We start from the raw sequence: 20,353 nt of genomic DNA on the forward strand, positions 1-20,353 counted from the left end.
ATACATACCTGTATTGATGGAGTGAGTGAGGCTGTGCGGTAGGCTTTATTTAATGCTCCAACTTCTCCTGCGCTGTATTTACTGTGCTGCTCTGCAGGAACGGAACGGACAGGACCGCAGCAGCCAGGCGGAGGCCATGTTCTAGAAAGGAACATCTTGTTTGGGACTTTTGCTGTGTCACAGGTCACCTGGGCTCTGGGACAACTGCATAATTTTCTGTTTAATGTTTTTAAAGTCCTCTGTCTTTTCCTCTCTCTCTCTCTCTCTCTGTCTCTCTCCTCTCACTAGCAGTGTGCCTGTGTGTCACTGTGACTTTTCTGAATAACCCATATCTCTCTGAACTCACAAGCGCTTTAATTAATCACTCCTCACTGGCACCATATTAGTCATAGGGCTCTCAGATTTCAAATACGTTGAGGTTAATTGTGAAAGTGTGTGGTGGGGAGGACGAGTGGGCGGTATGTATGAGCAAATAATGATACGATGGTCTGGTTTAAAATGGTGGAGATCAACGTGTTTCACAATTTAAGCCAACGGTTCATGTTGTTAACTGATATGTTTGGTTTTCTTTGGCTTCCTGTTCCTTGAACGAATTATAAACTCAAACTGAACTTCACACTTGCACACACTTCTCATATTTACATCCAATTTTAAAGTTGAACATGCGAAGACAAACCAAATTTCGGAATTTAGGAAGCCACTCTAATGGTTCATGGTTATTGGTTACAAAAATAAACTGTAGTATTTATTTTTAAGATCTTGAGCTGCTTATAATAGGCCCACAAGCCAATCATAACACAGCAGGAAGGTTCAGTGAGGTGTATTTTCCTTATTTGTTCCTATGCTAGACATTATTAATTATATAATATTTATAAAAAATAAAGATGTTTACCTGCTATTACAGACATTCTAGTAACCCCTTAAAAATCAGTAAAATTGATTATTTAATCTAACGATCTTACCAGCTACAGTCTTCGTTCTAGCTTTTCTCATCAATATTAAAACATCTTTTGACTTTATTTTTGTCTCTATAACATCTGATCAAAAATTTTCTCACTAGCTGACCAATGACAGGCTTCGCCCCAGCTTTGTACGATAACCATATGACCTTTGCTACTAGGAAGAACTTTGTTTTTCTTCTACGCATTTTCTAAGGGGTTGTATATGACAGGAGAACATGAAGCTATGGTTTCTTCCTTTTACGCATGTGACAGTAACCGCTGGTAGAAACTAAAGTTGTGAAGCTAAGAAATGTCAGACCTTACGTGCCACAGGAAATCATTCTAGTCAGTAAGCTTGGTTAAAACACTTTACCACATCGTACACAATTTGCATAGTTCAGAAAATCTCAATGCAAATGTCACTTGCAGAAATTGGAGCTCCATGTCATGCTCTTATATAAGCAAACAAACTGACGCTCGCTGATTTGTCGCAGTGTGAATGTAGAGTAATATGTTTTGTTGTTACGTAAAAGGGTTCTGAACTTTAATAAGAACTACAGCTGATTTATGGGATCAGCTGTCATACCGCCCACTGCCAGTAATCAACAAGATTAGGAAGGACACCAAGAGTCAGCCGTTTCTGCAGCAACCTTTTCAATTCAAACACACGCATGGGGGGAATTTTGGAGAGACAAATAAGACTCGAGCAAAGCTGAATTTTATGTGCGACTGACAGGTTACCTGGTTCTCCACAGTGCTATAATGTGTTTAAGTGGAGAAGTTGAATTATGGCAAAAAAAACAAAAACAAAAAAAAAGCCTATCCAAGAATGCCGGTGATGACTGAAGGACAGCCAAAATGAAAGCAACAGACATGCTAATCAACATGGGCAATGAATTTAAAGGCGTTTCCAATGATAGAGTGATATAGTGTGGAAACCGATCCTCTACTAGTACAGCTCAGTTGAATATTTTTTTTTCCTTTTTATTTAATTTTTTTTATCCCACCGCCACCTCGGCACCTGCTGCGATCAGATGCGGGCAAAAGAAGATGAGAGGGCCTTCAAATCTACACTGTCAGCAGAGCCTCCCTGCATCAGGGAGAAATTTATAAGCATTCATCTTTAAGTAGGGCTACAGCGGGGGACTCAATAAAAAGGTACGAGCAAAAGAAAATCAATGCAACCAATCACAATCCAGAGAACTAAAGTTATGCAGAATGATTCCCAGCAACTTCATTTCTTGGGGCTTCTGTTATGCAGGGGTCTTCCTGATTTAGGTATGGCAAAGAAACGAATTACACGATGAAGGTTATAAGTGGTGAAATAAAAATAAATAAACTTAATGTAATACAGCAAGCCCAAACAAGCAAATTAAAGAAGAGAGGAAAAAAAATATCATGATTATCCCACAAACGGGATCTGAAACAGCAAGTGACTCACCACTATTAAAAAGTTTTACCAAGACACATTGTACAAAACTAGTCCTTATAACCACGTTCACTCAAGCTATTTGTGAATGCACTCTAAGTAGCGTGTCCCTGCCCCCATCCCCCCCCCCCCCACACACACACTTTTCAGTTTCCCAACTCCTCTCGGGAAGCGTTGCCTTTTGTCCGCGTCAACGTATTCCGATTTCGGTAGAATTCTGAGCCAATCGGAGCGGTATTTCCTCAAACAGATCCAATGGGGAATATTTTTTTAATAAAGACTTAATCAGCAGAACAGCCACCAAGCAGATAAATTGTCATGCGCTTCGTGCTAAAAAATATCCAGCTTCCCGTTTTTTGTCCTCCAGTTCTCCTTACAGACAGCACTTGTGTGATGAAGCCATATCTGCCAGAAAACCAGTGACGTTCCCACCCCGCTTTATGTACTGCTGGCAGATTCTCCAGTACTGATGCCCCAGAGTCAGAGCTTAAACAGCGTTGCGTACATATCTAGATATGTAAATAGATTCTATACAATAAAAGTGTTCCCAAAAATAAATTGACCAAAAAAAAAAAGATTCCAAGACATTGTGCATATTCTTGAGAAGTTCTTGTCCACCCCTCTTTTATCAGTAATGTTTAATTCCGTATCTTACAATGCCTCCGTCTCTAGGAGAACACATGCCTAAATTCAGTAAGCAGCATCTCCTGTCCGCTCCAGAGAGAATACTCGACAATCGAGTGCCTCTGGAAAACAATATATTTCTTTCATTTACACAGGGCCTTCCACGCTCCGTCTCTGCCACAGCTTCTGTAGCTGTAACTGAATCAAGCCATTCTTTCAAGCCAACTGGTAGTGATACTTCTATGTCAGGAAATAGGCCAGGCGTTGTCTATGATACCAGGATAAAAAAAAGTCATCCACCTCTGTTTGTTATTTTTCTTTAAATCTGAAATAGTTTTGCAATTTTCTCCTCACTTTACATTTCTAATATAAAACGGTAATTTTCCTCCGAAAGGAGACAAAAGAAACCCCACGGTGTATTCCATGTTCTGCAAAACGGTGGAGGCACAGATATGCTTCACCAAAACCAAAATCCTTTAAGTATATGTGTGCACGTGTGTGGCTATACTCTGGTTGTGGAGTGCGAATGGGGATGTGGGTGGGGCAGTGTGTTGTTGTGCTGCACTCCCGCGTAGCTGTTGAACGGATGCAATGGTCCGAGTGCGCTGGGCATGGTGCTGGGCAGGACGGTGATGGTGTTGGCACTCATTAGCGGTACGTCGTCTGGCGAGCGACGCATGGCTAAGGTGTAGTCAGGCGGACAGCCGCTCCTCAGGACTAGTGGGCACTCGCGCTCCAGCTCGCCACGCTTCATCTGCAGCGACATGAGCTCCTCGTCGGGAACAGGTGCCAGTTGACTGGTGGCATTGGCACGCTGAGGGCTTCCGCGCCGATGTCCGTCATGCCGCCTCTTGTCCTTCTTGTAGTAGAGTGCAGCAAAGGCCAGGATGTTGAGAAAGAGCAGAGAAGCTCCAACGGCGATGGTGACACTCAGCTCAGTCGAGTAGTCGCGCTGCTCCACCAAGAACGGCTGGTTGTGGTTCGGAATTTGGTTTGTATCTTTTGTCCCGGTGGGAAAAGGTGTGGGGAAGGGCCTCTTGGTGTTGGCTGGCATCTTCCTGGGGGGTTGTGGCGTCTCATCTGGTGCCGGCACCTTGGTGGTGGTGCTGGTGGATGAGATGACCTGTGTGATCTCGTTGAGGGTGTGTAAGTGTGGGACAAGCTCGAGCCACAGGTTGACTTTGTTGGCACGGTAGTGCTCCTTGACGCGTGGTTTCAAGCCGATGTGAAGATAAAGCTGCTCCTTCTGGTTGTACCTTGTCCACGCCACCTCCTCAAAGCGGTTGGGTTTGGTGTGGATGAACTTGGTGTCCTGCGGCACCGGTTGGTTGGGGTCACTGCAAGGTGAGGCCATGAATAATGAGTATGACATCACAATCATACTAAGAATTACATTAAATATCTTTTAATTTGATCCTGGAAAAAACATAAGGAGCAAGTCAGCGCACACTGTCAACTGCCTGCACTGTGAAATATGACAGCAATTTATTGAGATCCTGCATGATTTTGACAGTGCAGTATTCTGCTCTGTATGAAAGTCATCAGCGGTCATATAGTCCCCATGGGCTTGGGTGGTGTGGCTGAGAAAAGGCTACGCTGCTCCTGTATTGCTTGAAGAAACATTTACTGACATGAAGATATGTTTAATGTGCAATGTGGCAAAGTGTTAATGCTTTCTCACTCAACATCACTGTCTCCCACATATCAGCCCGGGTGTTTTAATGAACAGGAAGCGGGCAGAGAACAGAAACTGCACATTTGCCAGTTAAACAAATTTCGTTCTCATTCTGATTTGTAAGGACATCTAGTAAGAACACAAAATACTTATTTCTAATTGTTATATAGATACTGAGAGTGTGCTTTAAAATAACATTTAAACAATTACTTTTCAAACTTCTTCAAACTTCTTCATACTCACCCCGTCTTAGCAAAGTTGGTCCAGTAGGTCATGACCACAGCACTGAGCATCACATCATTCTTGGAGAAGTTGCAGGGAAAGAGCTCGGTGGGGCCGATCATCGGCAGGCCAAAGACATAAGGGATCTCGTCTCCATGAGCTGCATCTGCCCACGCAGGCACCTGCTCCGTCTGGCAGTGGTGGTAGAAAGCGTAAAAGTAAGTGGGCGAGCCGAAGCTGGAGTGTAGGTCAGCCGTGGCCACAGCCGGTGCTACCCACTGGTGGTCAGTGAAGAGAGCCAGGAGCGTTTTCCTCCGGGTCTCTGGATTGTGCCGGTCAGCCCAGTCTGTGTACATGAACTTGATAGTCTCACGCAACACGTCCTTGCCCTCAGGATAGCCATATAAGTCATCCACGAAGCTGGACACTGCGTAGTCAAAGTCATTGGCCTGCACACCACTGTCTCCATCCACCACCAGCTCAACAAACTTCAGACCCTCACCCTGGTTCACACCCAGCATGATGTCGTAGTTGAGGAACTCGCCCTGCTCCATTAAAATCTGCGGGTCATCTGGGATCACGTCTCCGTCAATGACCGGGCCAAAGGCAATGTGGTAGCGTGCTGGCTGGATGTCCTGCTCCACCAACTCCTTGTAGTCCTTCTTTTGCAGGCACTCGACCAGTTCCATCGTGTCGGGATAGTCGCATCCTACCTTTCTGGCCAGCATGCGCGCGTATTTAACTGGTTGGAAGCTCACCGCCCAGCTGGACAGGGCCGTGCCGCTCTGAGCTATGGCTCTCTGGAACAAGCCTGAAAGAACAGAACTATAGATTAATAACACTGATAACACAAAGAGAAAATCACACACACACACACACACACAAACACACACAGAGACAGAGACAGAGACAGAGACAGCTTAAATAAAACTCATAAGCAGGCACATCCCATGCAATACAATTTCAAATAATTGTGAACACAACATCTTTGTTATGACAGTGTTAATGTAAATTATAGCTTTTAGTACAAACGATGAGGCATAAACATAATTAGTGGTTGTCATGGAAACTTCATGCAAATCAATCAGTTCCGAGAGTGGATGTGTGCATCAGTGTGTTTGGTGTGTGTTTGTGTGTCTCTGTGGTACTAAGTTAACATCTGCCAAAAACTTTTGGCAAATAATTTTGAGAAAAAATGTAAAACACCGCCAATTCAGCATGACATGGGGCATATAATGAGGACGTGAATATTTAAATATGCCTTTCTGAGTTTAAACCTGATTTAACCGAACGTGACTTTGTCTGCAAGTTTCTCGCTTGACTCAGCTTACAAACACTGAAAACCTGGTGACTGTGTTACATGTTTTATAAAAAGGGAGATACAGTAGAATGTTCTGGGTACTAATAATATAAAATACTGTTATATAAAAAAGTGAAGTAAATAATTTATCCTAATGACACATACACTGGTATGCCGATGCTCCATACACCAACAGAACATCAGAAACACTCTGTATAATAAATTGGTTTCAGGAAAAAACACTTCCAATCTATTCCAATGTTGTTATCTATTGTACAGCAGTTGATTTGTGCAGGTTTGTAAATATGACTTCGCATTTGAGCCAAAATATATTAAAATAGGCTCCACTGTTATCTAATTCAATTAAGATCACATTGTGTCAAAACTCCTGCGGATTTCTGTTGTTGCTGATGGTTTCGAACCCTTACAAAAAATTAAACAAAAATAACAAAGTAAAAAAAGAACAATAATAATTAAATGCTTTGAATTTGTGTAAGTGGTTTAATACCCATGGCTGCAGTAGAAACATAAAAAAAGAAAGAAAGGGAAAAGTGTTTGAAGAAAAGTTATGTTTTAAGTTCTAATAAAAACAAAGTCAAACAAAATAAAATAATTTAATTTATATAGTGTCTTTAATGTATCAAAGCCTGGTGCTGTGTACACACACACACACACACGAAAGGGAAAAGTGATAGCAAACTATGTTTTAAAAAGTAAAATCTAAATTTTGAACAATCTCAACAATCATTAGAGTTATCTAGTGTAGACACATGAAGATGTGGCTGTCTTCATGTGTCTCTGAGGAAGCATGTGTAAGTCTTCCCTGGTTATTAGCTGAAGGATGATGGGTGAGAGCTGGTGCGAGGTGGGAACTGGCCCAGACTAAAGACAATACAAATGTATAATAATGGTGCTGTGTTGGGCTGACCTCCTGTACAAGGTTTAAAGTCCATCTGGGATAGAGTCCAGGTTCCCCATCACCTTGGTATGATATGATATGGCCTGTAATGGACTGGTACCTCATCCAGGGTGCATAGATGGATGGATGGATGGATGGATGGATAGTTAGATGAACGGATGGATGGGAGGGTGGATGGATGGATGGATGGATGGGTGGGTGGGTGGATGGATGGATGGATGGATGGATGGCGGGATGGATGGCTGAATGGCAGGATGGATGGAGGAGTGGATGGATAAATGGATAGATGATTAGATGAATGGATGGATGGATAGATGGCGGGATAGATGGATGGGTGGATGGATGGACAGATGATTAGATGAATAGATGGATGGATAGATGGATGGATGGATAGATGATTAGATGGATCGATGGGTGGATGGATGGATGGACGGATAGGTGGGTGGGCAGATGGTTGGATGGCTGGATAGATGGATGGGTGGGCGGGTGGATGGACGGATGGATGGATTCGTGGGTGGGTGGATGGATGGATGGATGGGTGGATGGATGGACAGATGATTAGATGAATAGATAGATGGATGGATGGATGGCTGGCAGGGTGAATGGATGGGTGGATGGATGAATGGATGGGTGGATGGATGGATGAATAGCGGGCGGGATGGATGGATGGATAGATGATTACATGAATAGATGGATGATTGGATGGATGGATGGATGGATGGATGGCTGCTGGGATGGACAGATGGGTGGATGGATGGATGGACAGCTGGATGGATAATAAAGGTGAAAGGAGAAGAGAGGGAGAACTGAGTGGTCAGTAAGTCGGTGTAATACTGTGCTCTGGTGAATGTAAGGAAGAGACAAATGGATGTACGGGACTTTTCCAGTCCATTTGGATATTTTCTCCAGATAAACGCTGTAGCTGAACGTGTGGAAATGATGATGACTGCTTTAGAGCTCTCTGAATGAAGATAAGACAATGTAAATATGTGTTCAGTCCATTTCTCTTCATAATTAGAATTGAATGCTGATATACACAAGGCAGGAAATGGATAAAACAGTTTTTTAAATAAAATTAATAATTAATTTTTAGGATCAAAAAATGAAAAGAAAGAAAATGTATGGAACTATAAGTTAGAAATATAGCAGAAATCTTTCACCAAAATAAAGCTTTGTGACCATGTACACGATGTGGCTCATTAGGTCTTACTTAATTTGGGGGGACCAGTAGTGTTGTGCAAGTAAGCCTGAGAAAACGTAATAATTTAATCACTAATAATCAGTAATCAGCTAATTTAATCAATTTAATCATTTAAATCAGTCTCTCCAATAGTTCACAGTGGTTCTTTGGTGATTGTTGCCAAAAATGCTGGATTTTGCTGCAACTTTCTGAAAGTCTGCAGAGTATTTTGTTCTCTTTTTGGGAAAAAAGAATACTTGAAGAGGTGAAACTACAAGCACAGGATTCTTCTTTTAAACCAGATGGAAAAACATATGTAATTACTTTCTATGATAGCTGTACTCGTGTGAATCGTAGAGTGTTCTGATGATGCGTCTTGGACCAAACTTGCTGAAAATCCAGGTAATTTTGAAAAACTGAAAGTTCCTCTGAATATCGTGGAGTGAGCTTCATTTTGTGGTCATTTCTGTGCTCAAAAAAATTGCAAAATCCTGGTGGGCTTGGTAAATGTGTTAAAAGTATGTGTGCAAACTCCAAATACTGTTTATTGCATGTATCTCGGAGAGAGTGTAAATAATTGCCATTATAAAAAGCTGTATTAGAAAGAGGCCTGTGATGGACTGGTACCTCATCCAGGGTGCATAGATGGATGGATGGATGGATGGATGGATGGATGGATCAGAGAATAGTAGAGGCAGGTGATCAATGGATGTATTACTCTAGACACAGTATAAAGCATGGTGTATGAACAGTAAACACACACACACACTCACTCACAGTGCTGCCACATGAAACAAAAGAAAAGAAAGTATGGAAGGTGTAGGTGCCAGACACAGTCATTGAGGACCGTAGCAGATTCTGCAACCGAATCAAAACCCGTCTCTTCCCAGCAGGTTATTTGGATGAAAGGGAAAAGATGAATGAAATGCCTTGTGGGGATTTTCTTTGAGAGACTTCGAAGTATATGACGCATACATCAAGTGTGCTGTGTTAGTGTGCCCTAAGAAAAAAAAAAACAACAACAACAACACAGGAGTCCATGCATAAAGACATGTTCGAATACACACACGAAAACACACGGCATGCAAACACTGAAAAGGGTCAAAAATTGCAACCTCTGCCTCGTACCTTTGGTCGAATTGCTCCAGCGGTTTCCTTCAGAGTAATGGGACAGTGTGAGGAGGTTTACACATGATGCCCCGGCCCCAGAACCAAAAACTGTAATGCGTAAAGGGTCACCACCAAAGAAGGCAATGTTTTCGCTAGTCCAGCGCAGGGCTTGGATTTGATCTAACAGCCCGTAGTTGCCTTTGGATGCCTGGTCTCCTGTGCTTAAAAAACCTGCCAAAAAATCAAAAGAGAAAAGACAACACATCATGATTAAATGTTCATTCAACACAAACTAAACACTGTAATGTAAATGACCCGGGTGCTAATGACATCAGAGGGAGTTAAAAGATTCTTGTATTCATCGTCCTGCCTTTTTGCACTACGCTGTTTGGGCTTGTGTATGAAAGCAAGATGATGAGAAGCAGACTCGCCCCCTCTTAACATCCATTAATTGTTGTTATGACAGTTGGCCACCTCTGGAGAGCTTAAGTAACTATCTCTTAATGGTTGTTTATTTCATAGAGCTCATGATTGCCTGACCTCCCCTGACAGAAAAAAAATAGATCATTAACCATTATTAACCAGGAGATGGGTTTGTTTACACTGGACTTTTAGTTGTATATTAGAAGAGGATTTTGTGTGTGTGTGTGTGTGTGTGTACAGCTTCCATTTAAATCCCTGGACAATGTAACTGCACATGGAAAGATTTCAAAATGTTTTGTTTAAGTAAAATGCCATGAAATACTATTTATATATTTTGGTATCATCATTGACAGTTTGAAGTTATTTTATTTCAACAAAGCTTGAACTTCTGAGGTTCTGAAGGGCTTGTAAGTAGGTAGGTAGTTCAATTAGTTTGAATACAGTCTATTTATAATGTAATACACACAAATGAAACTTTTAAACACGAACACAAAGCACTTATAATCATTTGTAAATTCCAATCACAAGGGTATTGTGCTTCTGGAGAGAACAGTATCTAAATAAAAATTCTTCAGGACATGAACTCTTAATTTTACTTAAAATATAAAAGAAAGGTCCAGAATAATATAAGCTTCCTACTGCACACTGATTTTAGTTTCTGGCAGTTAAATCGCCTCAGTAAACAAGAAACATAATGAAAATATTGTCTAAGGCTAACTAACAACAGTTTTAGTCCTGATCTCTCAAATGATAACTAACATGATAACAACTCTCTTTCGATCAATACAAACTGCCTTAATAATTACAATATGTATACAGTCATGGAGATTAGGTTTTATTCTCACTCTCACATCTGTTAAAGTTTAGATTATGTGCTAGATTTGGAATCCATCCATCCAACCCTTTCTAAACAGAGTATCCTACTCAGGGTCATCAAGGAGGCCTGGAGGCTATTCCAGGACACTTAGAACAGAAGGCAATGGGACAAACTGGATGGATGATGAGAATCTCTCACACAATCACACACACACAATCACACACTATGGTCAAATTAGAGTTGCCAATCAGCCTCCAACACATATCTTCAGACTGGGGAGGAAACTGGAGCACCTGAAGGAAACCCCTGCAGCACAGGGAGAATGTTCAAAAGCAGGAGCGAGAAATCCCCAACCCCAGAGGTATGACATAATCACTAAGCCACCATGGCCACTTTCAATGGAATATATGAAGCTAATAAACAGTCACTGAGTCAAAGAGTCTGACATTACATCTATATGATTATAGAGCTCTGAGTATTTAAAAATGCAGTGAGTTCTTTTCTGAAATGTAGTAAAAGTCAAATGTATTAGATAAAAAAGCACAAATGCTGAAAAACGAGACTTAAGTACAGTACCAAAGTGTGAAGTTTAATCTCCAGCGCATGAATAAGTTTTCCTGGGTGTAAGGACATTGGACAGGGTGTGTCCAACTGTATAGATATTGCTTATATATGAAAAGCAGGACTGAAGAAGCACAGCTGAGAATAATAAATAACACTGAGATTGCTAGTATAAGTTCTAATACCACAGAAAAGATGGACAGTGTTAGACTTATATTCCTAAAATTATTAAAGCTGATCCCAAGGATTACAGTTAAGGTCAACAATAAGAACTTCAGTTGGGAAATTGTTTAATGTAAAGAAGTTAAAACATCTTCAATCCTTAATTTCATTCAGTTACATTCAGTTTTTATTTCTATAGCACTTTTAACAAACCAGCTTTACAAAAATATTTAAATTATGTATCATACACTGTACATGAGCAAGACAGACGTGTCACTGGCCAGGAAAAACTCCCTGAAACCAAATTAGAAAAAAACAAAAGCTTGATGTCATGTGTAAAGGTCAATCAATAAAAGTCTTAAAATTGTTTATCTGTTAGACTTGCAGGCAGTGAGCCAGGAATTGACCACTGATGCATTCCAGATGTTCCAGTGGAAGACCAAAATATTATCAATAGACAAATAAGCTACAACTAATTCAGTACAATGTCTGGCTAACAATTAGCTAGCAACAGCAACACAACAGATTCAATTCTGTGTAGAAGTTGACTTGAGACCATTTTATTTAACAAAAACAATACAGTTTCTAAGTTTATTGTTATTGATTAGCCACATCAACTGCTCCACTCTCTGAAATAACAGCTATATACTGTTTCTTTATATAATAAATTAAATTATAAAATAATGTAAGTGCTGTAAGAAATACAACACAGAGCAGGAAAAATAATCCCGGACACGTTGTGGGCTACAGCCTGATGAGAAGAAGCAGTACTACTGAATCACCACAAAGCTGGTTTATAAAGTTATTTTCCATTAACAGCACATACTGAAGTGTTTTTATTTCTCTTCTACAAGAGTACATACTGTATTCATCAATGATGCAATGATGGTACAAATGTTAATGGAAAACTGTATCTCTGAGACATCTTCCTGTTATTACTCACATTACAGCAGCTATAAATTATTATTCCACAATGAACCTTTCTCTTATTGTTAATTAGTCAAAAAGCAGCTCCTTCATAATTGTCTACATAGACAGAATAAAAAACTTTGGAAAAACTTTTCCTTTATTTTACTGTATAACAGTGTTAGATTATATATTATGATTAGATCAACATATGAGTCCCTAACAATGAGATGTTAAATGACATTGCCAAAAGTTTTGGGACACCCTAAATTCAGATGTTGTGTTTCAGGGGTTGGGCTCAGCCCCTCAGTTCCAGTGAAAGGATCTTTCAATGCTTCAGCTTCATACCAAACATTTTGGATAATTTTATGCTCCCAACTTTATGGGAACAGTTTGGGGATGACCCCTTCCTGTTCCAACATGACTGCACACCAGTGACCAAAGGTCTATAAAGCCAGGCCTTCTCGTCCAGCATCAGTGCCTCACAAATGAGCTTCTAGAGGAATGGACAAAAATTCCCATAAACAGACTCCTAAAACTGTTATAGCTGTAAAGGGTGGGCCACCTCCATATTATATTCATGTGCATGTAAAGTCAAGTGTCCCAAAACCTTTGGTAATATAGTGTATGTGGAAATAACACATTTTTGGTTTGCATTAGGGAATATCACACCATCCTGGTTTTCACATAACCATTGTGTATTAGTCCTTATTTCTTACTGGGTTCAATTATGATTTTTATTCTCACAAGATTTTTATTGGAAAGCATTTTTCTTTAAACACAGACTAATTTTGAGAACCTTATGACTTCCATGCTTCTGTGTTTCTATAGATTCTGTCCAAGCTGCTGTGAAGTTGCTTTAGTGAAATTGATTTCCTGATTCTAAAAGTCATTTTTTAGGTGTGTCCACAACAGAAGGTGAGCTGTCGTTACACTCCTCTGCTTAGGTTGCCTCATAAGTCAATGTCATAGAAGACAGCACTTTCGACAGCTATGAATGTAGTTGTCAGGTAACAGTTTGATACACCCTTCAAAGGCAGCGTACGCAACAACGTTAGCAACACGGTGACATGGGAGAAATCGAACCTGAAAAAGGGACAGTAGTTACAAATAACAGAACATTTTCTGCTCGTCATTTCTCTGCAGCGGAAATCAGTCACAGAATTATGGGATAGGGAGTGTGTTGTTACTGGTCATCACTCTCCCCTGGTTGTTGATCAGTTTCCTATATTCTTGTGTAGTGTTTATGAAAGCCCTTGCATGTCCTGATCCTGTAACTAACAATATATTTGAAGAAAGATTTCAGTGCCTGAGTTATTAGGACATTGTGTGGTATCAGATCTCACCTGCGCAGTCCTCAGACGGAGTGTTGGGAGTGAGAATAGTCTCCAGCGGCTACTTGTTCCCGAGGAAATGAGCCAGAAAAAAAGAAAAAGAAAAAAAAAGCTACTGTACGCCATCCAAATATTACCATGGCAACAGTATTTTGGAGCGCTCGCTATGGTGTGCGTTCACTCTGGACGTGGCATTTGTGAATTCAGAAGCTCTTCTGTCACTGTGTTCTAGCAGAACGTTGCTGGCCATTTCTGATGTTCTTTCAGATGGCATCAGTGGCTAACAACATGCCCGCTTGCCAGCTAATCATTTTCGAGCCCACGGCTGGCCCTCTTGATTCGTGCTACAGGCAGCTTTGGCTAAATGGAATCAATTAAACGCATGCTTGTAGATGACGGCCGCTTCCAGGAGATCTGCCCTTTGATGTTGGAACAAAACTAGATTAATTGAATAGAAAACCTCAATTTACCATACATGCTGGATTCTAAATAGCCAGTGGTAATCTGTGTGTGTGTGTGTGTGTGTGTAAGAGAGAGAGTGAATGTCTGTGTGTGTGGCTGAGAGTGTGTATGTGTCTGTGTGTTTGTGTATGTGTGTGTGAGAGTGTATGTGTGTGCATGTCTGAGAGTGTGTGTGTGTGTGTGTGTGTTCATACATATACCATTTTTTCTTTAACGTTTTTACTTTTATTGCTCCTCAGAATCACTGTATTCTCTTAACAGCACTGCTTTATTGCTTTTAAATTAGTGCACCTGTTAAGATTAGATCTAAAGCACTTCCTCCACCTCCCGCTTGAGTCAGGGTGTTCCAGTGCAGAGGTCTGAGAGGAAGCAGAAGCGGGTTTGGTGTAATATTAGGGCTGAGAATACGGCATCGTTTTACATTAATGATTTACAAACTGCTATTAAACAGAATCCATGCTTTTCTATTTTCTGCTATTGATTCAGTTGTAAACGCTGCTCCTTCTCTTCCTCCTATTTGCACTATTGATTGTGAACATTTATTGACACTATCAATAATATGAGAGTGAATATTTCATTTCCTGATACTGGGCTGTATATATCCTTACCTAGCTCCAACTCTGATAAAGTCAGTTTGCTTACATTTCTTTAATGGAGTTCATTTAAACTGTCAATCATTCAGAAATAAATAGATTCTTCTAGTGCTGTAGACCAGAGCGTTGATGAAGTCTCAAATGTTATTGGTCAAAATATTTTATGTTACACTGTTGTCAAAAGTTTTGGGACGTCTGCCTTTACCTGCACATGAATGTAATATGGAGTTGTCCCACCCTTTACAGCTATAACAGCTTCAGCTCTTCTGGGAAGGCTTTCCACAAGGTTTAGGAGTGTGTTTATGGGAATTTTTGACCATTCCTCTAGAAGCACATTTGTGAGGTCAGGCACTGATGTTGGACGAGAAGGTCTGGCTCACAGTCTCCACTCTAATTCATCCCAAAGGTGTTCTGTGGGGTTGAGGTCAGGACTCTGTGCAGGACAGTCAAGTTCCTCCACACCAAACTCACTCATCCATGTCTTTATGGACCTTGCTTTGGTCACTGGTGTGCAGTCATGTTGGAACAGGAAGGGGTCATCCCCAAACTGTTCCCACAAAGAGTATGAAATTGTCCAAAATGTCTTGGTATGAAGCTGAAGCATTAAGAGTTCCTTTCACTGGAACTAAGGGGCCGAGCCCAACCCCTGAAAAACAACACCTGAACTCAATGATTTGGAGGGGTGTCCCAATACTTTTGGCAACATAGTGTGTCTAGGAACTGTTCTAGCTAGTTGAGTTATGCTACAGTTAGCCTGAGTTTAGCTATTTCAGTTGAACATTTCATATTTCAAATTCATTTTTGACACGTTTTCACTTCATGTATGTTCACTTTGTAATCAACTGTGTTAATTGTGTGTGTAAATTAATTATTAGACTTATACCACAGCTATCTCCCAGCAATTACAACTCTTGACTTATTAACGGGTTTATCATTACATTTAATGTCGCAGAATGTCCGCCAGCCAAGTTAGAGCCTGATATCACTTTCATTAGAGCAGCAATAAACAGTTGTTCCCAAACTACCATTTCCTTTTTCTCTCTCTTGCAGTTTAATGACATAAAGCAGCATGCAGCTTGTCATCTTAACGAGAACCCAGAACTCCTCCTGAAGACTTTTCAGTGTTGGGAAACTTCACAAAAAACCCCATGACTGTTACACAGAACTGACATTTGGGACTCATTTCATAACTGTAAAGGTTACATAACATCTACAAAAAAGCCCTGTTAATTAAACATCTACAACAAATCTTCCCTTGACCTTTGTTCAATAACAAAATGCTTACTAGATTTATTTATTCTTAGTTTTACATTAGGAAGAATCAGGAAGGTTTATATTAAACCATAAGTGGTCTGGTTTATTGATCGTAAGGTCAGGAGTTCAAGCCCCAGCACCTCCAAGCTGCCTCTGATGGGCCCTTGAGCAAAGCCCTTAACACTCTCTGCTCCAGGAGTGCTGTATCATAGCTGACCCTGTGCTCTGACCCCTGCTTCCTAACAAGCTGGGATAGGATATGCGAAGAAACTAATTTCACTGTGCTGTAATGCATGTCACAAATAAAGCCTTCTTCTTCTTCATTATGTTGAAGGTCTGCCATAGTATCTTGGTTAGTCACCATAAATGGTAAGAATCTGAATGATATTTGAAATTTACGGTGGCCGAGAAGTGAAAAACACAATAACAAATCGGAAAACACAAGGACGATACAGTATAGTTTGCGTATGGAATTCTTACTGCTGATTGGACGAGACATCTGTCACTCAGGCTCTACAGGAAGTCGGAAATTGTGTATCTAACTTTATTTCTTGTACATGTGTGGAGTTCTGCTTTCACTTTAAATCATTTTTCTTCGATAGTGCAACTTTAAATCTTTTAAAGAAAATAAAAAACATATATATTTATATTGATAAGAAAATGGAGTTCAATCAGCGCTACTGTGAGGAAGGACGTTCATATGGTGTGATGTTGGATATACTGATAGTGTATCATGGAGTAAAGATTAGTTTCTGATCTCTAAAAACACACCAGGAATGTTTGGAAGAGCAAACTATTCCAGATTAAAGGATGTAAGGAGCGCTATAAGAGCAGAGCTGTGTTCATACACACACCAATCCACTTTCTACTGCTGCAGATACTGCTGGACTTCCTGTAGATCCTGAGTGACCCATGTCTCGTCCAATCAGAGGAAAGAATTCCATTCACAAACTATACCTAACTTTACCGCTTTGTCTGAATTGTCCTTGTGTTTTTGGAATTCTTATTGTGTTTTGCACTTCTCAGCCACCGCACAAATTAAATGTGTAATTCCATCAGTATTATGTTACCCACACTGAGATTACTAAAGTAGTTCAATAGGTATCTGTGAGTCGATGCCTGCAATGTACAATGAAACTAAAAGAAATTCAGATGGGATTTGGCTCTGTGAGTCATGTTCTTTAATCATTTTCCCGCAGAATGCCAATACGTCTGACATGTTGAATTACCATCCGTTTGAGCTGAAGGAAGAGAAGGACAGCGAGAGAAAAATGGAGCAACGTAGCAGAAAATCTAATTGGGATCCCGCTTAACGTAATGTGAGAAGTATTATTCTCTCCTCTTTTCAAGGTTAGCAGACAGAACAGAGCAGCAGAAGCCAGATGAGTCCTTCTATTATAATGCTTGCCACTTCTCACTTTCCAAAGCCCGGCACAGCAGCATCCGTCGCTGTGGTAGTACTTTATTTGTTCAGTCTTCCAGTTCTCACACACTGGGGGGAGCGAATAGGACCCTTCACTGTGTTTTGCGTTCCTAAAAATATTTAGCGTTGCAACACCTTTGTGTGTTTTTCCCACCGCCATCACACAGGCATCATCCATCGCCAAAGACCTTGTGAGTGAGGCAGGAAGCATCTGTTCGTATCATGAGCTACCATACCATGAGCTTCTGAAGGAGGAAAAAAACATTTAAAAGATCTATTTCTGAGCATCATTTGTGGTTTGTGCAGTGCATTGTGATTTTCACAAATTTACTCGTTACATTATAATATGTGCACCGAGCTGCTAATAAACTGCTACTGAGTTGTGTGTAAAAGCCCATACTGGTCATTGGAGGTTAAATAAGTAAATGTATTGTGCTCCAGATTCAAGATGAAGGGCCAATCCATGCTTTTTTTCCTCCTCTGATATGCAGAAACCTGAACCCGAAACGTTCTGCCTTAGGCAAAATATACCCATTTTTTATTTCCACACAACCTTCTTTCTTCCGCCCCCTCTCTCCCAAGTACACTTCATTAAAACAACGTCACACATCGCCGTAAACAAAATCCACAATATGATTTCCCCAAAGACACCCTGAGACAGGTCAAACACCCGTGGAACCGTGGGAAAATAAACAGCGATATACACAGACTTCATAACGTTAGCGTATCAAATGCATATGCCAAGAGCGTTATCTTCCCTTAGGTAAATACGGCTGATGAAAGCTCGACGTACATTTCAATGATGAAACAGATCATCAAGTTAAACCTCGGGAATGCTGCATCATTTTGCATATATTACCGTTGTCAGATGTGTATGTATCTCGCCGAACTGTACTCATCGTCTATTTCCACAGAGACGACAAAGTTTCCCGCTATGCCTACAATTTGCAACTGCAGATGAATCTTCCAGCTGCTTATCTTATTAAAAATACTGTTCAGAATGAAAAAAGCTTTTGGAACATATGTCTGTTAAGTAATGCTGTACATCTACTGAGTACATCTGTAGGAATTATGATTGATTCATAAAAGTTCTGGAGCACATACTGTACACTTCATGTTTTTAACCTTTATAATAAACACTTGTTATAAAGAATGTGACCAGAAAATCTGGACTTAATCACATGACCCTAACTTGTGTGTAGGCCAGAGGTGTCCAATCTTTTCCACAAAGGGCCGGTGTGGGTGCGGGCGGGTTTCATTCCAATCAAGCAAGAGACACACCTGATTTTTAACTGGTGTTTAATCAGCCTCTGTTTGGTTATGAAATAAAAACCTGCACCACACCAGCACTTTCCCAAGGAAACTGGACCCTAAACCCTAGACCCCCAAAGGTGTCGCTTCTTTGACAAGTTTCCTTTCGAGCGTTGTCTGTATATTTGCTTTTGTGTTGTTGTTTTTATTTCATTTGAGAAGATATCATGATGAAGATGAAGATGAATGATGGATTTCTGGAGTGTCTTTATACTGAAGCAAAAGCACAAACTCTTTTCATATCGTACATAATGGAATCTTTAGCATCATAATCCTGTCCATGTTATTTATATCACCTAGGCTTATTTCTAAAGCTCTTTTAGAATATAAGGTATAATATGCCATATGTCTATATACAATCAAAAGAAATTACAAAATAACAAAAGTCTTGGAGATTCTATAATAATAATCACATGACCCTGGATTCAGTGGAAAAAAATAAAAATCAAAGTGAATATGAAAGAAATGTTATAAAATAAATATTGTATAATAACCAAGGTGATTATGTCTGTTTATTTCTAGGCAGGTCGATTTTTTTTTTCCTGCAAAGCCTGCTGGCTTAAACAAACAAAAAAAAGCTTGCATATTCATGTCCTTGTTGTTAAGGAGTATGTGTGGTTTCTTGTGTTGAGGTCTGCGAAATGGTGAGGCGTTAATTACCCTTTGCCCCCAGCTGAACATCACCGAGGGGATTAATGAAGGCTAATGCAAACACTTGCGCAGCGTTTCTTCCACTTGGGTGCCTTCACTTAATTGATGCACTGTATCTAATGACATGGCTAGAAAACGGAGGTCCTCTGTTCACCCCATGGAGACGCCACAGGCTTAAGCTGGATCTAACAACATTACACGTCATGAGGTGTTCTTCTTACACGTCAGGATTGATTCATTTAGGTAATTAGATCATAACCACCAATAAAAGGTGTTAGCATATTTGGGTCAGGAACGGATATGATGTAATTGCTTTTGGGGGGAGGGGGGCAATGTTTATAGATGGCAAATAATTAAGGTAATGGAAATTTCATAAATAAAGCAAAATAATACAAGAGTTATAGGAACTAAAAAAAAAAATATTATTACAAAAATATATAATAATGATATTATCATATAATACAATTATTTATTTTTAATTAGTAATGATTTATATATTATTATTATTATCATTATTATTATTATTAATAATGATAATAATGATAATAATAATAATAATAATAATAATAATAATAATAATAATAATAATAATAATAAAAATAAAATTATTAATTGATTAATAATATACTACATGAATTACACATATTATTACAGATACTGCTGGAACATTTATACATTCCCAACATTTCTAACTCATAAGATAATCGAATAGGTGATATTAAATAAAAAGTGAGTGTTGAGTTTTCTCTGAAAGTTTTTTTCTTCTTCAGCATTCTGACAAATCGAGACAGATTTGCAAGGCAGCCTTGAAACCAGGATGAAAATGTGCACACATCAGCTAGACAGCATTCTATAGAAACTCTCACATATAACAAAACAAGAATTTTGTCGTGTTTCTTTTTTTGTATATATTTCCTAAAGAAATATTAAAATACGTCAAAACAACAGCTTGAAACATATATTTAACTGAAAATGTGCAGCTGCTCTCTTCAAGGTAAAATCCTCTCTAGCTGCACCGCTTTGAAACCTGCTCTGAATGCTTAACTAGCTCCCTTT

General features: G+C 39.9%; 1 protein-coding gene and 1 long non-coding RNA gene across 9 annotated transcripts in view; one reads left to right on the plus strand and one right to left on the minus strand.

Annotated features, from left to right (window-relative positions):
• LOC131360491 (uncharacterized) overlaps positions 1 to 20,353 on the plus strand; it is a 46,066-nt gene that overhangs the window by 22,670 nt on the left and 3,043 nt on the right. The gene's annotated exons all lie outside the window — the stretch shown is intronic.
• nlgn1 (neuroligin 1) overlaps positions 1 to 20,353 on the minus strand; it is a 248,512-nt gene that overhangs the window by 429 nt on the left and 227,730 nt on the right. For all 8 annotated transcript variants that reach the window (XM_058401015.1, XM_058401017.1, XM_058401011.1 and 5 more), the window contains 3 exons: positions 9,419 to 9,631; positions 4,913 to 5,702; positions 1 to 4,331 (listed from right to left, as the gene is read on the minus strand). The exon at positions 1 to 4,331 is cut by the window's left edge and continues 429 nt beyond it. In XM_058401015.1, the coding sequence (XP_058256998.1) occupies positions 3,497 to 4,331; positions 4,913 to 5,702; positions 9,419 to 9,631 (1,838 nt within the window). In that variant the 3' untranslated portion in view covers positions 1 to 3,496. The remainder of the gene's footprint in view (positions 4,332 to 4,912; positions 5,703 to 9,418; positions 9,632 to 20,353) is intronic.

Source organism: Hemibagrus wyckioides, linkage group LG10, assembly GCF_019097595.1.
Source record: "Hemibagrus wyckioides isolate EC202008001 linkage group LG10, SWU_Hwy_1.0, whole genome shotgun sequence".
Taxonomy (NCBI): Eukaryota; Metazoa; Chordata; class Actinopteri; order Siluriformes; family Bagridae; genus Hemibagrus; species Hemibagrus wyckioides.